The sequence below is a fragment of the Rhinopithecus roxellana genome, chromosome 14 (assembly GCF_007565055.1).
Source record: "Rhinopithecus roxellana isolate Shanxi Qingling chromosome 14, ASM756505v1, whole genome shotgun sequence".
Classification (NCBI taxonomy): Eukaryota; Metazoa; Chordata; class Mammalia; order Primates; family Cercopithecidae; genus Rhinopithecus; species Rhinopithecus roxellana.
In genome coordinates this window covers 61,198,158-61,218,252 of record NC_044562.1, presented here as the reverse complement: position 1 = coordinate 61,218,252, position 20,095 = coordinate 61,198,158, and the positions used below count along the sequence as shown (strand labels likewise).

Sequence of the window (20,095 nt, the reverse complement as noted above, 5' to 3'; positions counted from 1 at the left end):
AGAAAATCCAAATCTGTAGGCTTTTAGTCTACAGATATATCAGTATGTATGTACAATGATATTTATGTGTCATCCTGTGTATGATAGGTGTCCATAAGAATTATGTAGAATGATATATTTATGGCAGAATCATTTAAATAGCAAAAAATCAAAAATTAGCTGTCCATCAATAGAAGACTGATAAGTAATTATGGTAACTCACACAATGGATATTCTACAACCAAAAAAGGATGAAGTGGCTCGACAGAAATAGTAATTAGTATTTACCAAGCACTCACCACATGGTGTCTCACCCAAGCTGCAGGGATATTGATCCACAACACCCTTATGTTGTGTAACTCCCATTACTATTCCCGTCATGGAGAAGAGAGAAAAAAAGTCGGCAAAAGATTCAGTAACAGGTCCAACATGACACAGCTTGTGGGCCACACTCTTAGCTGGAATTCCGACTCTTGCAGTTGGTTTGAGCCCACATGCTTAACCACAGACACGCGCACACACACAATTCAGAAAGAATACACAAGACACCATTAATAATGATTGCTTTCAGGTCATAGAGGTTGGTAGTAGAATAAGAGAGAAATTGGCTTTTCATTTTATATTCCTTATATTCTTTACTATATACCTTATATATCAGCATGTGTCAGTTGTATATTTTTTAAAACCACTAGTTCAAATAAATAAGCACTAAAGTATTAAAAACTTAAAAAAAAAAAAAAAAAAAAAACTTCTGCCCTTAAGGAAATTAAGTCCCCACATCAACTCTTAAGGGTTTTACTAATCTTACAAGCAACAAACAGTAAGGTATATGGCAAGGAGGTAAGGAAATGAAAAACATAAACACCAGATCATGTGGGATGTGGAAGCGCCGGCTTCAGTGTAAGCTTCACCCCATTCCAGGGCTCACACTCAACAATCGATGGTGTTTGGTGACAGCACCTGTCCCAAGGCAGCCCAGGGACCCGAAATACCCTGATTCACCTACAGTGTTCCCCAGGGCTCAGCAGGCAACAACATTCTTTTTTATTCTTTTGCAGCCTTTTGAAAGCTGTTTACAAATAATCTAATGTGATATCACAACAATGCTATAAGGTTTCGTTTCCTCTTCTGTTAAATGGAGATAGTAGTATCTGTTCACCTGATGGCTTTATTCCTATCATTTTGCAGGTACGAAAACTGAATTGCAAAAGCAGTTCCTGAAGAAGAGAATGTAAGTTCTTAAATGACAAGGGAGAGGGAGGAGGAGGGAGAGAAAGTTCTGAAGCGCCCAGTCCTGGAGGATGAGGGAGGAGGGCAATTCCCTAATGTTCATTGGAATTCGGAAGGACAGGCAGGCGTGGCGGACTGGAGACGGCGGCTGGCCTTGGGACCCTCTGAGTTCGCGGGCCCCACTGAGCACCCAAAGGACGGCTCTAGAGTCCAGGAGGAGAGCGCAGCGGCGCGGAGCTCCCAGGCGTCCCCCGCAGCGCGTCCTCGGTCCTGGAACCGCCGCGCCGCGCGTCCTGGCTTCCACATCTGCCCCATTTGCCCACGGATCTTGACTTTTCCTTGGCGGGCAAGGCCTCGGTCTCCTCTCCGCATCGGGGTTGCCCGCGGCTGCGGGACCCTCCTGGTCCTGATGCCTGGCAGAATCGAAGGGGTGAGGGCATGCGCTCTGCAGCAGAAAGCCCTGGGCTTAAAATCCCACTTATTATTTGGCGTTGCCACTTACTGGTCGGTGGCTTTGGTAGGGCGCGTTTCTGAGCCTCAGTTTCCCCATCTGTAAAGCCGAAGTAAATAGCGCTCTCCTGGCAGAGTTAGAAGTTTCGACGTTGTGCCGCGCGTTCTATAGCGCGCTCAGCAAGCGGGTCCACCGTGCCCAAGGCAGGACCGCGGCGCAATGTCACCCACGCAAAGTCGCCGCAACTCACGGGAATCGCAGCTGTGTGCTGAACCTTCCCCACCCCGCCGCCGTCTTTCTCCCCTAACTGACCTGGGGGCGAGTATCCGGGGCTCTCCCCCGCACTGGCGCTCCCTGCGCGGGCGCCCCAGGTGAACGTCCCGCCCTCGGCCTCGCAGGGCATCCAGAAGTGTCCGCGCTCCCGGAGCTGGGCGGAGCTGGGCGCAGCCCACGTGGTTCGGGCAGGAGGCGCCGGGACCTGGCCAGCTGCCCGCCTGCCCCGAGATCCAGGCGCGAGCCAGCCGCTCTGCTTGCCCCCATTATCCAGCCTTGCCCCGGCGCCCTGACCTGACGCCCTGCTTCGTCGCCCTCCTTTCTCTCCCAGGTGCTGGACCAAGGACTGAGCGTCCCCCGGAGAGGGTCCGGTGAGTGCACCGAGAAGAGGGAACAGCGGGGCTAGGGTGGCACCCAGGACTGAGGGCTTAGGCTTTGGGGAGTGCGCGGTGTCGCGCGTGCAGACCCACTGGTATGAAACCGCCCCCAGCCGCCAGCCTCCCTGCCTTGGTCCAGGCTGGTGAGGACAGCGCGTTCCCAGCCACCCAGCCTTAGTCCCCAGGCTTCACCTGGATTCTTTGAGCAGACTGGTCTGGGTGCGGGCACGAGTCGAAGTGGGGTGGTGGGGTATCCCCATTTTGGGCAAAACGGTTGATTTTAATCAGAAGCTCCATTGCCTCCATTGCGAGTCTGTCATGCAGACTGGGCCAAGGCTGCTGATGCCAAGCAGGCTGGCCCCAGGGGAAAGGCTTCCTCCCGGCCCAGGAGCTGGTCTTGGGGTGAGTAAGAGGCCGGATGATCTTGGCATGGGAGGAGGCACCCGGCTTCCTTTGGGTATCTAAAAGTCTGTTTTATTGGAATCACCTTTTGTTTGCAGACAGACTCCCTGGGCCCGCCGGGGAGATGTGGGAAGTAGAGATGTGGAAAGGGTCTGTGAGCTGTGAGCACCTGTGGGCTCGGTCCCTGCCCTGGCCCCAGGTCCCTACAGGAACGGAATCTCACTTGTAAATCCCCAAAAATTCCACAGGCTTTAACACCGCGTCCCACTGACGTTAACTGGCACTGAAAACTCCACCTCTCTTCCACACGGAGCTTGGGTTGGGGCCTTTACAGGACCTGTTTTTAGATGGTGTGACTGGTATGTTGTTCACATATTTCTTTCTGAGGGAGTGAAATGACAGTGGGGGAGACCAAGGCTCCCCACAGGTGCAAAGGCCAGCATTGCTGGGGGCTGTGAAGTCTCAGGAAAAGGGTCCTGGACTAGCCTATCACGCTGCTGACATGATGCCTTGGATTCAGCTGGCCTGCATCTGTCCTAAGAAACCCATCCCTCCAGCTGGCCTGCATCTGTCCTTAGAAACCCATCCCTCCACCTGCTCACTGGTGGGACTCAGCTGACCTCAGCAAGGTCTCAGCCTTCCTGGGCCCAGCCCCCTCCCCGCCCAGGGCCGTGCTCCTCAGTATCTAAGTACCAGGCATGGGTCACTGTCCTCCTGGCCCTCACTCAGGCTCAGAGAACAGCAGCAGGTGCCTCAGAAGATTGACTGAGGACACATTTAGAGAACATGGGGCGGTGCCAGGCACACACATGGGGAGTCAGTGGGTCTTGCTGAATACAGCATGAGTGACTTGGAGAAAATTAAAACCAGCTGAATGTGTGCCCAGTGAGGGGCTGGAGGTGGTGGAAGTGTCCCAGAGCCTGTGTGCTAATGTGAAAAGTGAATTTGGTGCCTTTCAACCGCAGTGTAACAACGGCTCAAGTGAGCCCCAGTCTCAGTGGTTGCTGCAGCCTTCTTCTAGGGCCAACCATCTTGTTCTTTTCAGAAGCAACCTCTGGAGGAACAGCCCTTGCCCCTACTCCTCCCCACTATCCCAACGCCATCACTCCCCTTCCTAATTTCAACATCCTGGCATCATCCAGGGCTGGAGAGGGCCAGAGAGGTCCTGGAGCTCAGCCAATGTCCATGGTACAGATGGGGAAACTAAGACCCTGAAAGAAGGGGCATCTGTCCCAGGCGGCCGGGCTGGCTGTGCCTGAACTGGGATGGGAACCCAGCTGCCACCTCTCAGCCCCATCCTCCTTCTGCAGCCTCACCTGGGACCCATCCTCCTTCTGCAGCCTCACCTGGGACCCATCCTTGCTGTAGAGACTAGCACTGAGGCTTTAGGTGCAAATGCAGAACTCATGTCCATTTATCAGTGAGGTTTACCACCAACTCCCCAGAGAACCGGGAGAGCAGAGGAGATGGCAGCTTGGTAGGCAGGTGGCTGAGGGGCAGAACACCCTCCCAGTGCTTTTGCTGCTGGAGCCATTCCAGACCCTCGTGGCTACAGCACAGATGTGCCTGGTTCACCTGTAGGGAAGGGAGTGGCCCTTCTGGGTGGAAATGTGCTCATTTAGCCACTGATGAGAGCTGGGGGTCAGTGCCTACTGATGGGCCCCGCCTACAGAAATAACCACAATGGCCATCCTGGACAGCAGCATTCGGGAAATAGCCACAAAGGATTAAGGCAGAGGGCACCACAGTTGTCATCTCTCCCACCTCCCCTTTATCAGCAAGAATAACACACACGACACGCCTTGGCTGAGTCAGAGAGAGCATTCCTGCTGTCATTAGCGTGCCAGTTTGTTTGCTCAGGCAAGTGATCACCCACAATCACCATTGTTCCAAGGCTCTCCAAGCAGCCAGCCCAAGAGCTAGTTAAGCCAATTCTTCATCCAGGAGGAGCCCCCACCCTGATTTCCCTTCAATTTGGCCAAAAAATGAATTCAACTATTTAATGGATAAAGGTGATACACCACTGGAATTCAGCGGTCTGAGCCTGGGATATCCATCTTATAAAACCAGCTCCACTCTCTCCTCCCTGTCTGTTAATCCCTGTGTCCCCTCCCTCTGCCCCACTATGGCTATTAAACCACTGGGGAAGTCTGGCTGTCTCCAATGGTTAAAATATGATTGAATCTGAGCAGTGGAACAGGCACTAAGGGGAAGTGTTTTGTTCAGGAACCTCGTGAGCAGGCGTTATCTACATAGAAATGGAACAAGGAACAGATAGAGCAGGGTGGCGTCTGCCCTCGCCCAACACACGAACTCTGGGAGCCCCCACCCCCACCTCACCCAGCTAGGGCAGGCACAGAGCAGCCCTGCACTCCTCATGGGTCTAGCATGTTCTCTGCCCTCACCTCCCTGAGCCCATGGAGGTCGAGGCTACAGTGAGCCATGATTGCACTACCACACTCCAGCCTGGGCAACAGACTGGGACCTCATCTCAAAAAACAAGAAACAAAACCAAGATTTGAAAGGGGATAGAAAGAGGGAGGGACAGGTATCCAGGCAGCCTCTAGGACATTGGTTGTGATGCACTGTGATCTTTTCATCCATTCACTTACTGGTCACTGACTGCTCTAAGAAGGTTGCAAGACAAGAAAAGCAGGTTTTTCCTTTTGTCTTGCTTTTCTTCCTCACATATCATGATTTAAGTTTCTCAAACTGAGGCCTGGAATTTTGGCTTCTACGTTAGAAGAGAGGGAATGATAATACCTCAGCTGATGGTCACACTGTCCATCCATTCTGAAAATAGAACGTCAGTGAATGCTCTTCTTATGATCCCTTTTTTTCAGAACTCATGAAAAATAAAAGTGAATGAACTCCAGTCATGCATCAAATAATAACTTTTTGTTCCAATTCTTTAGAAACCAGAAAGTGTGTGCTCTGTGGGAGCATCAAAAATGAGTTCTGTGGTAAGGGTTTATTGACCAGAACCTAAATCTGACTGTAAAGGAACAGAGTTTGAATGCTCCCAGGGCATTGGGGCAATCTCTTCCTATAATGCAAACACTCCTCTTTACCTTTGAGAGTGGAAATGTTGAGGTGTGGGTGTAAAAAAAAAAAAAATCAACAAATTATCCTTCCCCATTTTTATGGCATAAGCCAGGGACTCTTTTGGCTGACTTCCATGAGAGCTCTGTAGACATTTTTATTGTAAATGGTATCTGCCCAGAAAATGTAACTTTTCATAATTAACCTCTTGTGCAATGAAATCGAAGTACATCTCCAGCACAGGGGGAGTTTTGTTCGTATTTTTATGATAAACACTTTCAAATGGTCAGCAGCCCTGATGGGAGATGCTTCCCAGAATTCAGAAGCAAAATTGAGTCTTTTTGGTGGTTTTTAGACTTCCCCCTGAAAGCACACAAATTGGACCCTTTCTTTGATGTTCCTGAGAAAATAGGTTCAAGTCCTCAAGGAAAACTTGTTGAAATCATGAGGTGGTTTTTAAACTTTCAGTTACTCACAACAGAACTCCCAGTCATCCAAACAAAATATTCCCCAAAGCCTCAGTGCCCAGAGCAGAGCTGGTCTGTCTATAGCTGCAGCATCTAAGGGCTGAGGGCTTCCCTGGCACAGCCTGCTGCACACCAGGGAGCTTCAAGCACAGAAAAGCAACCGCCGTGTGCTGGGAACAGATAGAGTTGCTATTCTCATGGAACTTAACAATAACTAGTGAGACATCACCAACTGTTAAGGGGTATAAAGAAATGTTAAAGGGATGGGGACAGGTGAAGGAGTAAAAACCACAGGATGGTCAGGGGAAGTCCTCTGTGGGGAGCATGCACAGTTTTGCAGTGTCCCGGTGTGCATGCATTGGTGGTGAGGTTCTCCCTGGTACAGTTGTGCCTCCAATTTTATACCCAGCAGTAATGTCTACATCAACATGAGCTGTGAGGCCTGTATGATATTGCCATATGAAAAGCCAACAAGAAGATCTGTCATTCTCTCCTCAGCCACCACCACTGCATCACTCCCCTGCCTCACACCCATCACCCACCCAACAGGATGTACAGGTTAAAGTCCTCTGTGACTCGCCCACCACCCAAGTGAATGAGTCTCCCTTAGAGCTTTGCTACTCAGAGGGGTCTGAGGACAGCAGCATGAGCCAATTCATGCACTCGAGCTGCCTGGGGATCTTGTTCAAAGGCAGATCCTGAATGAGTAGGTCTGGGGTGGGGCCTGAGAATCTGCACTTCTAACAAGTTCCCAGGGGATGCTGCCAGTCCACGAACAACATTTTGAGTAGCAAGCAAGATTCTAAGGTTCTGCTTATCTTGGCTTTTGGCATTTGGATTTTCCCTCCTCTGTCCTTCGGATATTCACTGGGATCAGGTCTGATGAACTTCAAAAAGGGCATAAGATCATCTGAGGTTTGACTTCTTGGTCATCAGGTTACCTATAAACACCGCATCACACAGTGCATTGAGTGAGGCTGCTGCTCTGCTAAGCAGCTGAGTCACACCAGATTCTCAGACAGGCACCGTGACTCCTACATGGAATCCCAGTTCTTTGGGAGGCCAAGACAGAAGGATTACTTGAGCCCAGGAGTTCAAGACCAGCCTGGGCTACATAGTGAGGACCTGTCTCTAAAAGAAAAAAAATAATAATAAAGTAACATTTTTAAAAATTTTAATTAGATTTACTGAGGGTGAGGCCTGGCCACCACTCGTGTTAGGTAATCCTTATACACACCAGGCTTGAGAATCCCTGCTGGGCAGCCCCATAGCTGACCTCTCGAGTAAATAAAGTTCAGCATCCACTGCTCATCCTGCCCAGATGTTTTGTTCTCCCAAGTTGCATTGCTTTGGCCTCTCCGAGGAAATTATGTGGCAATTCCCAGCACAAGCACATCACCCTCTCAGGCATCAGGCTCATATGACCTCCCGCTGGAGCCACCCCCCACCACACGCATGGCAAACCTGAACAGCCCCCAACACCCGGAGGATGATGAAACCTTCCAAGTGCTGTGAAGTCTTCCAACTTTTCCACCCAGTGGGTCAGTCATCCAGGCATTCCTGCCCACGTAGAGCCGGCAGCATCACTCTAGGCGGTCTGGGAGATGATAGAAAACTCTGAGCTGACTGAATTTGCTGTGAAGTTTCCTCTTTTCTGTGCTGTTCCTGCTCCCAAGAAACTTAAGGTGAGAAGCCTCAGGAGTGGAGCATTTCTCCCAGGGTTTTCTGTTGCAAAGCTCAACCCTAGGCCAGGGAGAGGAGCTGTGCCCCTGGATGGGGAGATCACTGACGTTTATCCCACAGTGGAAAGAGAATGAAGGACCTGTGGCTGAGTGTGTTTGGGAGAGTAGGAAGTAGATCCCTTTTAAAATTTGAATGTGGGAATTTTGCATAGATTCACTTAAATTCATTAATCTACACAAGTTTCCAGACAAGCATTAGAAAACCATTTAACCCGAGTACAGACAGATGTCCTGAGAAGTCAGCGTCGTTCTGTGTTGTCTCTTACTTTGTGACTTGGTTGGCATTGGTAGGCTTCTGGGACTGATGACTTGTGATCCTGTGAAATTCCAGGTGTGACCCTGACAAGAAGCAGAAATGGGGAAGAAACTGGATCTTTCCAAGCTCACTGATGAAGAGGCCCAGCACATCTTGGAAGTTGTTCAACGAGATTTTGACCTCCGAAGGAAAGAAGAGGAACGACTAGAGTGAGTGTGCCGTGCTGAGCCCACAGAGCCCGTGGTCCCTGATCTCCCCCCAGGGCCATACTCTGGGTGCTGTCTGGGTGGGTAGACGGCCACGTGCAGGGTGAAGAGTGATGGATAGGAAGCCGGGTCTGGGACATAGCTCTTCTTTCTGGCCTTGGTTTTCTCAGTGAGGGGATCTGACTTGCCAAACTACATTCACTTGTTCTCTGAATAGTTTTATTTCAACTTGACCCAGCTTCCAGGGTGATATCTCCTAAGCCAGGTGATACTTAGGCCACATCTTTGAAGAACAGAGCCAAAAGTGATCCATGGGGGGAGTCTCTATGCCATTCTGAAGCACCCCGATGTTGGAATCGAGTCTTTAGGACGGAAGCTGCCCTTCTACCTTTCTTTTCAGCAGTGCCAGGCAGCATCCCGACCTCACCATGGGAGGCCCCAGCACGGTTTTGTACCACTCTGCCCAGTGACTGGGCTAAAACCCACCCATCCTTGTTCACTCCTCCTCCACTGTGTATCTTCCTCCCCTCTCTATCATCTGGGCCCCCTTATCCTTTCTTGATGTCTTTAGTGGATTGGGTCACCCTATGAGAAGGAAGCAATATGAGGAAAGTAGTTAAGCAAAAGCTGAGAGGATGCTGCCAGCGGAGGGCAGAGGGCAGAGAGCAGAGGGCAGAGGGCAGAGGGTGGAGGGCAGAGGGTGGAGGGCAGAGGGCAGAGGGTAGAGGGCAGAGGCCAGAGAGCGGAAGGCAGAGGGCCCCACTGAAGATGGCAGGAGGGAGCCTGGTGTGCCCCAGGGAGAGCATGGGCTGGCGAGGCTGGAGTGGAGTGAATGAGGGGGCCAGGAAGAGAGGCGGTTGGGGGCATGGGATCTGGTGCCGGTCACAGGAATCCTGTAGAGCTTCACAGGGCCTCAGCCTTCCCCTGAGTCACCACAGGCCTTCAAGCAGAGCAACAGCAAGTCCTGGTTTCTGTTTCACAGTGGTGGGCTCTGTGAAGTGACCAGATGCACTTTGCAGGCAGAGCCGGCAAGCTTGTCCGGAGATCAGATAGGGGGTCTCCAGGGTGAGAGGGGTCAAGGGCAACTTCAAGGTTGTGGCCAGAGCAACTTCGAGGACAGGGTGGAGGTCAGCTCTGCTGGGGAGGCCACAGATGGAGAGGTTTGGGGAAAATGTTTCAGGCATGTTGAAGTAACAACACGCAGGTATGTTGAGCGGGCGTTGGACACGGTCACTAGTCCAGGGCTCAGAGGAGATGCTGTTATGAGAGCTTCCTAAAGGTGAAGCTTTCATATGGTGAAACAGATGAATGGTATTTGTATTCATTTCTGGGACTGCTGCCTATGTGGCTTGTACAGTACAGATGTAGTGGTTTAAAACACACAGTTCTCCTGCAATTCTGCAGGTCAGAAGTCCTAAAATCAAGGTGTCCTCAGAGCTACATTCCAGCTGGAGGCTTGAGGGAGGACCCATCTCTGGGCCTTTTCCAGGTTCTAGAAGCTTCCTGGATTCCTTGGCTGCTGGCCCCTCCTCCACCTCCAAGGCCATCAGCACAACATCTAACAATGTCTCCCTCTCCCACTGCCTCTCTCTCACCCTCACCCTGTCTCACCTGTGCCTCCATGCTCACATCTCTCCCTCTGACTTTCTTGCCTTCTTCTTTCCCCTATGAGGAGAAATACGGTTACATTTAGGGACTGCCTGCATCATCCAGGACCCTCTTCCCATCTCAGGATCCTTAATATCATTCCATCAGTAAAGTCTCTTTTACTATGTGAGGTGACATTTTCACAGGTTCTTGGGACTAGAACATGAACGCCTTGGGGTGGGGCGGGGCAGCATTGTTCAGCTGACCACAGCATTTAAAGCTGGAAGGGAATTTGGATAGGGACCAGCCCCGGGAACTTCAGCTCCAGCATGTTGAGGAGATAAAGTGCCAAGAAAGGAGACAGAAGGAGCAGCAGAAGGGGGACTTTGGGTCCCCAGGCTGAGTAGGGTCCACAACAAACCGTTAGGTGAAGCAGAACAGTTCACAAGAGCAGCACATGGAGCAGGGGCAGTCCATTTGGTGGGGAGGGGCCAGGGTCAGAGCCGTGCGATCCCCCACTCTCCCTCACCCTGGACCACTGATCACCCCTGGATTTCATCATAGCACAGGTTTCACTGCTGGCCTTTGGGGAGGGCCCATCCTGCTGGCCCTGGTACAGCCAGTACCAGCCTGGTGGCCATGGCCTGCACTGACCAACTCCTCAAAGCCTGAGCAGAGGCTGCCCACCAGCATGCAGCTGACCCCAGGGCTGCCACCCTGTCCCCTCTGCACTGGCAGGAAAATGTGGTCTCACCCCTCCTCTCTTGAGTCTCAGATCCCCCATTTCCACATTCTGAAGTCCCTCACCCTCTCCTTCCCATCCTCTCTAAGTAAATTCAAATGTTTTCTCGCTGTTTTAACTAGGGCAAGTCTCCCTGCTTCAGCCTTGGCGTTCAGGTTGTGCCAAGGGCAGAACATCATTCTCATTAATAGAGCCCCTTCCAGGTGGATCCTTCCCAGGTGCATCCTGCCCTGTCTCCAGGGCAGCCCTGGCTATTGTCAGCCCTTAATTCAATGGCTACTTGTAACTCCTCATTGCCTGTGTATAGGCAAACGCAGAGAAATGAAAAGGGGAGGGAGAACCATGTTTTCCAAGGAGCAGAGGGAGGGAGTTAGTGGGGCCTGGGGTCCCAGGCAGGTACTGTCTTCCAGGGAACTGTTGAGTGGTCTGCCCTGCTCCAGTCCAGGCTTATCTGAAGTGGGTTTAGCAGAAACTCCCACGTGTTTCCTGTCTGTGGCTCACCCACTTCTGACACCCATCTTTCCTTATTTCATGTTCTTTTCATCATTTCACATTGCAAAGAAGGGACACACCCAGGTCACCTGCAGAATTCTTAGGAAAAGACGCACCCGGGTCACCTCTCAGTGCTCTTAGGAAGGGACTTTTGTAAGCACGTGGGTTCTGCTGACCGTGCCTGGGGGGCCGCTGGTGGCCAGTTGGCTGCAGCTAAGGTCACATTGTTCATTCTGTACCTGAGGCCGTTTGCCCAGAATGAGCCAGTGGGGGGAACGTGTAATGGGCCCACTCTGCTGTGTCTTCTCAGCCTGCTATGTGATTAGGGGGTGGGCTTGTTACATCCCCAAATGCCTTCCGACGGAAGGGGCCACATGAGCGTAGAGTACCGTATTGAAAATGTCCGTGTGCAGAGAGACAGTGCTATGGAAAGCCTGTGTCAAGGTCGTGTTAGGTCGAGAATACTGAAGCCCCAAGTGGCATTGCTATGATGGTTCTTACTATGAGAATACATTTCAGCGGGTGACACATTTGGGAGGCAAAGAATCGTGTAAACCAGAGGTCCCCAATCTTTTTGCCACCAGAGACCGGTTTCATAGAAGAAAATTTTTCCGCAGATGTGGGGGTCGGGGGGGGGAGGAGGCTGGGGGTGGGTTTGGGGATGGTTTCAGGATGAAGCTGTTCCGCCTCGTTCTCATTCTCATAAGGAGCACACAGACTAGATCCCTCGCAGGCAGTTCGCAATAGAGAACTACAGGAGCTCTATGAGAATCTGAGCTGCCACTGACCTGGCAGGAGGCGGAGCTCAGGCGGGAAATGCTCTCTTACCCGCCACTCACCTCCTGCCATGCAATCCGTCTCCTCACAGGCCAGGCACCCCTACTGGGCCGCGGCCGGGGCTTGGGGACCCCTGATGTAAACAGCGTGGAGGTAGAGGTAGTTAAGAGGTTTCTGAGTTTCTGGCCGGGCGCGGTGGCTCAAGCCTGTAATCCCAGCACTTTGGGAGGCCGAGACGGGCGGATCACGAGGTCAGGAGACCGAGACCATCCTGGCTGACACGGTGAAACCCCGTCTCTACTAAAAACTACAAAAAACTAGCCGGGCGACGTGGCGGCGCCTGTAGTCCCAGCTACTCGGGAGGCTGAGGCAGGAGAATGGCGTGAGTTTCTTATTGTTTCATTTGTGCTTGTCTTTTGTTGACTGCCCTATTGATTAAATTTTTCACTAAAAGGAGATCTGCCTCTACCTGTGAGAGGCTTTTTCACAGGTGCCTCATGAGCCCTGAGGAGTGACAGGGCCCTGGCATGTGGGCACGCATCACGTGCAGGTGCCGTGAGCACTGCAAGGTCGAAACACACCTCGCAGTGTGCTCTGCTCAAACTGAGCAGTGTGGAGGCTCAGCAAGGCTACAGAGCAAACAAGCGTAGAATAAAGGCTCTAGTTCTCAGCACCAAAACTGGTTCTGCAGAGGAGCTGCCAAAAATACCAGAAATCCACGATGAAACAGAAGATAACTTTTCCAATAATGAACCTCCTTCTTCCCCGTCTTTCATCATTCTTAATCTGTGCGTTTAACCAATTTCAACATGAACAGTCATCTGTGTGCTCCCACCACGGAATCCCGTTCTCTGTAGCATCTCTCTGGGTGACATCCTCGGGGTCCTCATGTCTGTTCCCGGTCACCGAGTCTTAAATATCTGAATCAGCAAGAGGCTGGATGAAGAAACTGGTGCCCAAGGGACCACTCAGTGGGTGGCGGTAACAAATGTAGCAATTCGGGAACCTTCCAGCAGGTTCCAGTGTGTCTCACATACTCTGAGGGGGATGCCCGTGGGTGAGGCCCAGCCCGAGGAAACCCAAGGCCACTGATAGGATAGAGGAGAGAACAGGGGTGGGGGAATTGTAAAACCAAGAAACACATCCAGTCATTGCTTGGAAAGAGTTTTACTGCCCCAAATATGCATCAGGGGAACACCACATGCAGACTCAAGGCCAGTGCCCCAGACACAAGTTTGCCAGGGGGTTGATTTGCTTAAGAGCCGATTCACTTAATGCACCAGTTATCAAACCAAAGAAAATGCATTTCTTTTAACATTCTTACAGTTAGCAGATGTGTGTCAGATGGATTCAGTATTTCTCCCCAGATGTGAGCATCAATCACCTTGAAGGATGCTGGGCAGGGTCTGGAGGTGATGCCTGCACCTTTTCCCACAGCGTCAGAACAACACAACTTTGATTTCTCCTCTGTCAAAGCGGGACAAACAAGCTGGTCCAGATCCCTGATATGCTGGAGGAAGGAGGGCACGTGACCTTGAGACAACCCCCCCGTGACCAGAGTACTGTCCTCAAGCCACGGAAGCTCCTGCTCCCTTGGCCAGGCCTGCCCCTCCCTCCAGGCTGTGCTGTGGACCTTCAGAGATGCACACCCCTGACAAGGCTCTCCTTGCTGGCCCTTAGGAGGGATCGGTGAGAAGGAAGGGGAAGCCAGCACGTCTTGATCTAGCCCAGGCAGTTATAATCTCTCCCTGAAGTCGCCTGTGCCACTAGGGATTTGGGAACGGGCTGTTTGCTATATAGAGTGGGAGGGCGGTTCCTGCCTCCCACAAGGACACAGTGCTGTGCACCATGGAATCAAAAACTGGAAGATGCACAAAATTAGGATGTTAGAACCATTGGCATCAGACAGGCATTATAGGATAGATTTGACTTAACATCCACGTCCTGTCCCAGGAGCTGCCCGATCAGCAGCCCCTTCTCAGCCTTTGTCCCTCCCGACTCTGCGCTCTCGACCCTCTGTTTGTCCTGGGTGTCCCTTTCCCCACACTCTCTTGACCTTTCTCTGTGGTTAGTTTGAAGCTTCCTCTTTTTCCTGCTGGCCCATTATTGGGATAAATTGCCAATGACAGATCTTCCCAGAGGGTTTGGATCCATATGTTTTCATGGACCGATCTTTCAAATGGTCAAAGAACAAATAAATCCTGTGTGATTTAAACTGCTTCATACCAGAGTGTTCACTAGCCTCGCCCTGACACCTCATATTGATGAAGATAAAGAAAAAAAAAGAAAATACAGCCCAATTAAACCATCATATAAATAGACCTAAGGCTGCACTGTCCAGGACAGAAGCTACTAGCCACTCGTGGCTATTAAAATTAATTATAATTAAATCAAATAAAATTATAATTAAATAAAATTTGGCTCTTCAGTCTTATCAGTCACATTGCAGGTTTTTGATGGCCACACGTGGGTAGTGGCCACCATATCCGATCTTTGCAGAGGCCAATTTGGAATAAGGTAGCAAAAGTCTTAAAAGTATGCTCACCCGTTGAGCCAGCAGGTCCTCTGCTGAAAGTCATCATAAGGAGAGAATCAGACAAGGGTTACAGGAGAGAAGAATTAGAAAGACCCTAATGTCCAAATGTTCAGGCTTTGGTTAAATACCACATTTAACAACGGATTTAAGAATGGGTTACTCAGCCCCCAATAAAAATAATGCTATAGAAATAAATTGACATTAATAGTTCACAAGACATTGTCCAGTAGAAAAAGCAAGTTATGAACATGTAATTTTATCCCATTTTACTTCTTTTTGTTTTGTTTTTTGAGACAGGGTCTTGCTCTATTACCCAGGTTGGAGTACAATGGCATGATCATGGCTCACTGCAGCCTCGACGTCCCAGGCTCAAGCAATTCTCCCACCTCAGTCTCCCGAGTGGCTGAGACTACAGGCATGCACCACTACACCTAGCTAATTTTTTAAATTTTTTGTAGAGATGGGGTCTCTTTATGTTGTCCAGGCTTGTCTTGAACTCCTGAGCTCAAGTGATCCTCCCACTCTGACCTCCCAAAGTGCTGGTATTATAGATGTGAACCCCTACACTTAGCCACATTTTACTTTTTAAAAAATATATAGAAAAATCCAATAATAGCAGCAGAAGCTCCGCACTCATTGAGCCCTCTCTGGAAGTGGCTCTACGTCGTGTGTTGGAGTCTAGCCCCTAATCTGTCTCCTTCGCTGGAACCTCTTGGACTCCTTTAATATTCCCTTTTGCAGGATCGAGGACCCTGGCCCAACTCTCTTCTCTGCTCTGTGTCACTCACTTCTCCAGTGACCTTGTCCAACCCCAAGGTTTTAAATGAGTTCCAGACCAGCACTGCCTGATGGAACTTTCTGCAGTGAGGGAAATGTTCGTATCTGCACGCCCCATGTGGCAGCCACCAGCCATCCAAGGCTATGGAACACTAGAAGTGTGGCTAATGCAACCGGAGAACCAAAGTTTTAATTGTGTTCAGTTTTAATTAATTTAAACGTAAATAGCTGCATGTGCCCTAGCAGCTAGGGGCTATTATAGCAGCTAGACAACACATCTAAACAATGAGTCCCAAGTTTATACCCACATCAGAGACGTGTCCTCTGAACTCTGACTTTGGTAGACAAAGGCCTGCAAGACTGCAGCCGGAGTGTCCCACTGGCATCTCTGTCCCAGCATGTCCAAAACAGAAGTTGTGATTTCTCCTCCACCTCCAAGCACCCCATCCCCATCTTGGACACAGGCTGGTTGCCAAAGTTAAGTTCCCAGGAGTCGTGGCTGTCTCTGCTCCCTCCCTCTCACCCCACACCCCACATTCAGCCAGCCCCATGGCTCAACCAATGCAGCCACTGCTCACCACCCTTAATGCCACACTGTCTTCGTTGTGGACACCACAGGAATCCACCCCACACACATATGCTCACTCTTCTCCTCCTCCACCCTCACTGTCTTGCTGTCCATTCTCCCCCCGTCCCCCAGACTCATGCCTTAAAAATGTAGATCAAGTCCTCATAACCCCCACAGAGCTTCCATCACATTTATGATGAAATTCACCCTCCTCCCTCCTGCTCACCGTGGGACCTCACTCCCTCCTCCATTTCCTCCTTAGCCTTCTCCAGTACCCAGTGAGTCATTTCCTTGTTAGTGTCTTATCCCTGCGGGCATCTAAGTCCCATGAGGGCTCTATTGCATTGACTGCTGTGTCACCAGGCCCCAGCACCGTACTGACCATGACCGACTCCACAGCTTTCTGGGATCATGTTGGATGATGACCCCTTTCAGCTTCATCTCTGTTGTCTCCTTTAACCCTGAGACACCCCTGTGATGTGGTAACTTTTACTGTCACCATGCACAGGTGAGAAACTGAGGCTGAGGCAGGTTACCTAGCTGTGATGAATATCTGGTAAATGTTTACTTTTAGCATTTGCAGGTTTGCCTGCAGTGAGTGATAGCTTGCTGTGTCTTGGTGTATTCTCTTGTGTTATTGTTCCTCTCATCTCCTTTTTCCCCCATAAATATATATTACATCTAAAATAATTCACTCTAGGCCAGGCACAGTGGCTCATGCCTGTAATCCCAGCACTTTGAGAGGCCAAGGAGGGTGGATTACCTGAGGTCAGGAGTTCGAAGCCAGCCTGGCCAACATAGTGAAACCACGTCTCTACCAAAAAAAAAAAAAATACAAAAAATTAGCCAGGCATGGTGGCAGGCACCTGTAATTCCAGCTACTCAGAAGGCTGAGGCACAAGAATCTCTTAAACCCAGGAGGCGGAAGTTGCAGTGAGCTGAGATCGTGCCACTGCACTCCAGCCTAGGCGACAGAGCAAGACTCCGTTTCAAAAAAATAAATAAATAAAAAATAAAAATAGACCAGGCGCAGTGGCTGATGCCTGTAATCCCAGCACTTTGGGAGACCAAGGTGAGTGGATCACCTGAGGTCAGGAGTTTGAGACCAGCCTGGCCAACATGGTGAAACCCCATCTCTACTAAAAATACAAAAATTAGCCAGGCGTGGTGGCGCTTGCCTGTAATCCCAGCTACTCAGGAGGCTGAGGCAGGAAAATTGCTTGAACCTGGGAGGCGGAGGTTGCAGTAAGCTGAGATCGTACCACTGCACTCCTCAAAAAATAATAATAATAATAATAATAAATAAAATAATTAGCTCTAATTCCTTAAATATCTGATGTGTGTTCAAACTTTTCCGCTCATCTCCCAATAAGGTCCAGACCTTACATTGCTTGCAGTATCTTTTAAGTCTTTTTGAATCTATAAGATCTCTTTTCAGTTCTCTCTTTTTTTTCTTTGAAGCTTATGTGTAGGAGAAAGCTAGCTGTTTACCTTTGTGGAATTTTTCAGAGTCCAGAGTTAGCTGAGGATATCCTCGTGATGTTTGCACAAAAGTTCCATCATCCCTGTTTTCCTGTAAGCTGGTGGTGAGTTCCATAGAAGTGGTCCTCTGAGTGCTCTTGTCTTGAGTGTTTTAGATTCATTTGTATCACTTGGGTATTAAGAAGGTTTTAAGAGTACAGAAAAGATTATCACATGTTATTATTTTTTATTGTTCTACAAATACAAAGTAGGGCCAAAGTAAACCTTCTTGAAGGGAACATTGGATAAGAGTTACAGCTTTTTAACTCCCTCTGTCCCCAGAAGAGCCCAGAACTTCTTGGGCACCCATCCCTGTCCGGGACCCAAGGGACCTGGGGCTGTGCACAAAAGGAACTGGCCTCCACCTAGGCATCCTGGAGCTTGCGTTGGTGCTGATTTGTGTCTTGCTTTGTATCATGCTTGTATCAAATTCTTCCAGTAACTGCTTTCTGCATTTGTGAGGGTAGCCCCTCAGCTGTGGTTATGGTAGAAATTAATGGATATTCCCCAAACCCAGGAAGAACTAGGAGACCATGCATAGCCAGACTTGGGTGACTCATGCCCTGGGGAAAAGGCTGAAGCCCAAACGGAACACCCTGTTTTAAAGGACACAGCCTACAAATCAAATATTAGGCCTGCCAACCTGCCCTGGAAAGGCAAATAGGTGGTGACGTGGATCTGTGATCTCTGCAAACAGAGGAGGTTCCTGAGCGAAGCTGTAAGGTTCTCCCAGTATGAGACATGGGCAAACCATGGCTTGCTTTAAAAAAAAATTTATTTTTTTTTTTTGCCAGGCTCTGTGGCTCACACTTGTAACCCTAGCACTTTGGGAGGCTGAGCCAGGTGGATCACCTGAGGTCAGGAGTTCGAGACCAGCCTGGTCAGCATGGCAAAACCCCATCTCTACTAAAAATACAAAAATTAGCCAGCCATGATGGCAGGCGCCTGTCATCTCAGCTACCAGGAGGCTGAGGCAGGAGAATCACTTGAACCTGGGGGGCAAAGTTGCAGTCAGCCGAGGTCACACCACTTCAGTCCAGCCTGGGCGGCAGAGCAAAATTCCATCTCAAAAATAAATTAATTAATTAATTAATAATAAAAATAAATTTTTTTGATAATAAGGAATTTGAAATCACCCTTAACCAAGCTAGTTGGAATCACTGACACAGGCAGCTCTAGAGATGAAAAAAATAGGGGCTAAAACAGGGAATCTGCTTCCAAGGCAGGGCCTGGAGGGGAACGTTGGTCTGAGATGTTTTATGAGATTCTCTGAGGCTCTGTCTCTCAGTGCCTGCCGTTCTCACATCACCACTCACTTCCTCTTCATCATTTTTATCGTCATCTTGGCCTTCCCTTTAGTGAGTTTCCAGCTCCCTCATGGTAATTCCTGACATGCATTCCCAGGATCGGGAGCCTGGCTCCCCGGCACTGCTCCTCAGCAATGGCTGCCGTCTTTCCATCCTCTGCCAGCTGTTAGCCCTGACGTGAGGTTTACTTTGGTTGCTGCGCTTTCAGTCATTTGGCCCCTCAATCCCGTGACTCACTGGGTCTTTTGTGCTCCAGCCTCCAACTCAGGGTCACCCTCGGGAGTCATTTTTCCGTCACCTGGTGTCTGTCCTCAGGCGATTTTCTCAGGCATGGCATGGAGTGTGGATATTGTCTTTGAGGATCTCTGTTCCACTCGGCCGGGAGTACAATCTGAGCCCACACGCTTTCCCCTGCAGGCTGTGGGGATGCTGCTACCGGTGGTAAGCAGAATCATCCCCCCCAAAAAGATGTCCACATCCCAATCCCCAGAACCTGTGAATTCCTCAGTCTATACAATATTTTAGGCTGTCCACCTGCTGGCCTGGACCTGGGAGATGATCCTGGGTTCCCTGGGTGGGACCAATGTCATCACAGGGGCCTTGGAAACAGAAGGGATGGCTGATTTTGAAGATGGAGAAAGGGGCCAGGAGCCCACACACCTGAAGCCCTCAAGAAGCTGAGCTGCCAGAAAGCAGATTCTCCCCTGGGGGCTCCAGGAGGGGCCACAGTCCTGCCAACACCTTGATGTTAGCTCAGTGAATCCTGAGTCAAAATTCTGCCCTCCAGAGCTGTCAGGTAATGCATTTGCATTTTTTTATTGTGTTTCTTTTATTTTCTTTTGTTTTTTGAGGTGGAGTTTTGCTCTTATTGCCCAGGCTGGAGGGCAGTGCCATGATCTCAGCTCACTGCAACCTCCACTTCCTGGGTTTAAGCAATTCTTCTGTCTCAGCCTCCCAAGTAGCTGGGATTACAGGTGCCCGCCACCACACCAGCCTAATTTTTTCTATTTTTAGTAGAGATAGGGATTCACCATGTTGGCCAGGTTGGTCTTGAACTCCTGACCTCGGGTGATCCACCCACCTTGGCCTCCCAAAGTGCTGAGATTACAGGTGTGAGCCACCGTACCTGGCCAGCATTTGCATTGTTTTAAGCCATGGAGTTGGTGGAGCTCTGAAACGGCAGCAATAGGACAGGAGCCACTGCCCCACAGCCAGCCCTCAGCCTTGCGGAAGGGCCCCCTGCATGGCCTCCACCCCACTGGAGGTCGCTGGTTTTTTCCACCATGCTGGTGGGGGTTTTGCCCACCCTGGAACCGAGTGGTCTTGTCAGTCTGTGTAGGCATCTCCTACCATCCAGTGACCC

At 50.2% G+C, this 20,095-nt stretch overlaps 1 protein-coding gene and 1 long non-coding RNA gene across 2 annotated transcripts in view; one reads left to right on the top strand and one right to left on the bottom strand.

Moving 5' to 3' along the window:
• Nucleotides 1–760: 760 nt before the first annotated feature.
• On the bottom strand, nt 761–2,021 carry LOC115893241. The gene is made up of 2 exons (XR_004053224.1): nt 1,712–2,021; nt 761–1,622 (listed from the first exon to the last, which is right to left on the bottom strand). It is a non-coding gene; the product is annotated as an uncharacterized LOC115893241 (long non-coding RNA).
• A 40-nt stretch (nt 2,022–2,061) lies between these two features.
• Nucleotides 2,062–20,095, top strand: part of MLPH (melanophilin) — a 66,215-nt gene continuing 48,181 nt past the window's right edge. Inside the window, 2 exon segments of the mRNA XM_010357931.2 lie at nt 2,062–2,304; nt 8,295–8,428. Coding sequence (XP_010356233.2) covers nt 8,319–8,428 — 110 coding nt within the window. The 5' untranslated portion in view covers nt 2,062–2,304; nt 8,295–8,318.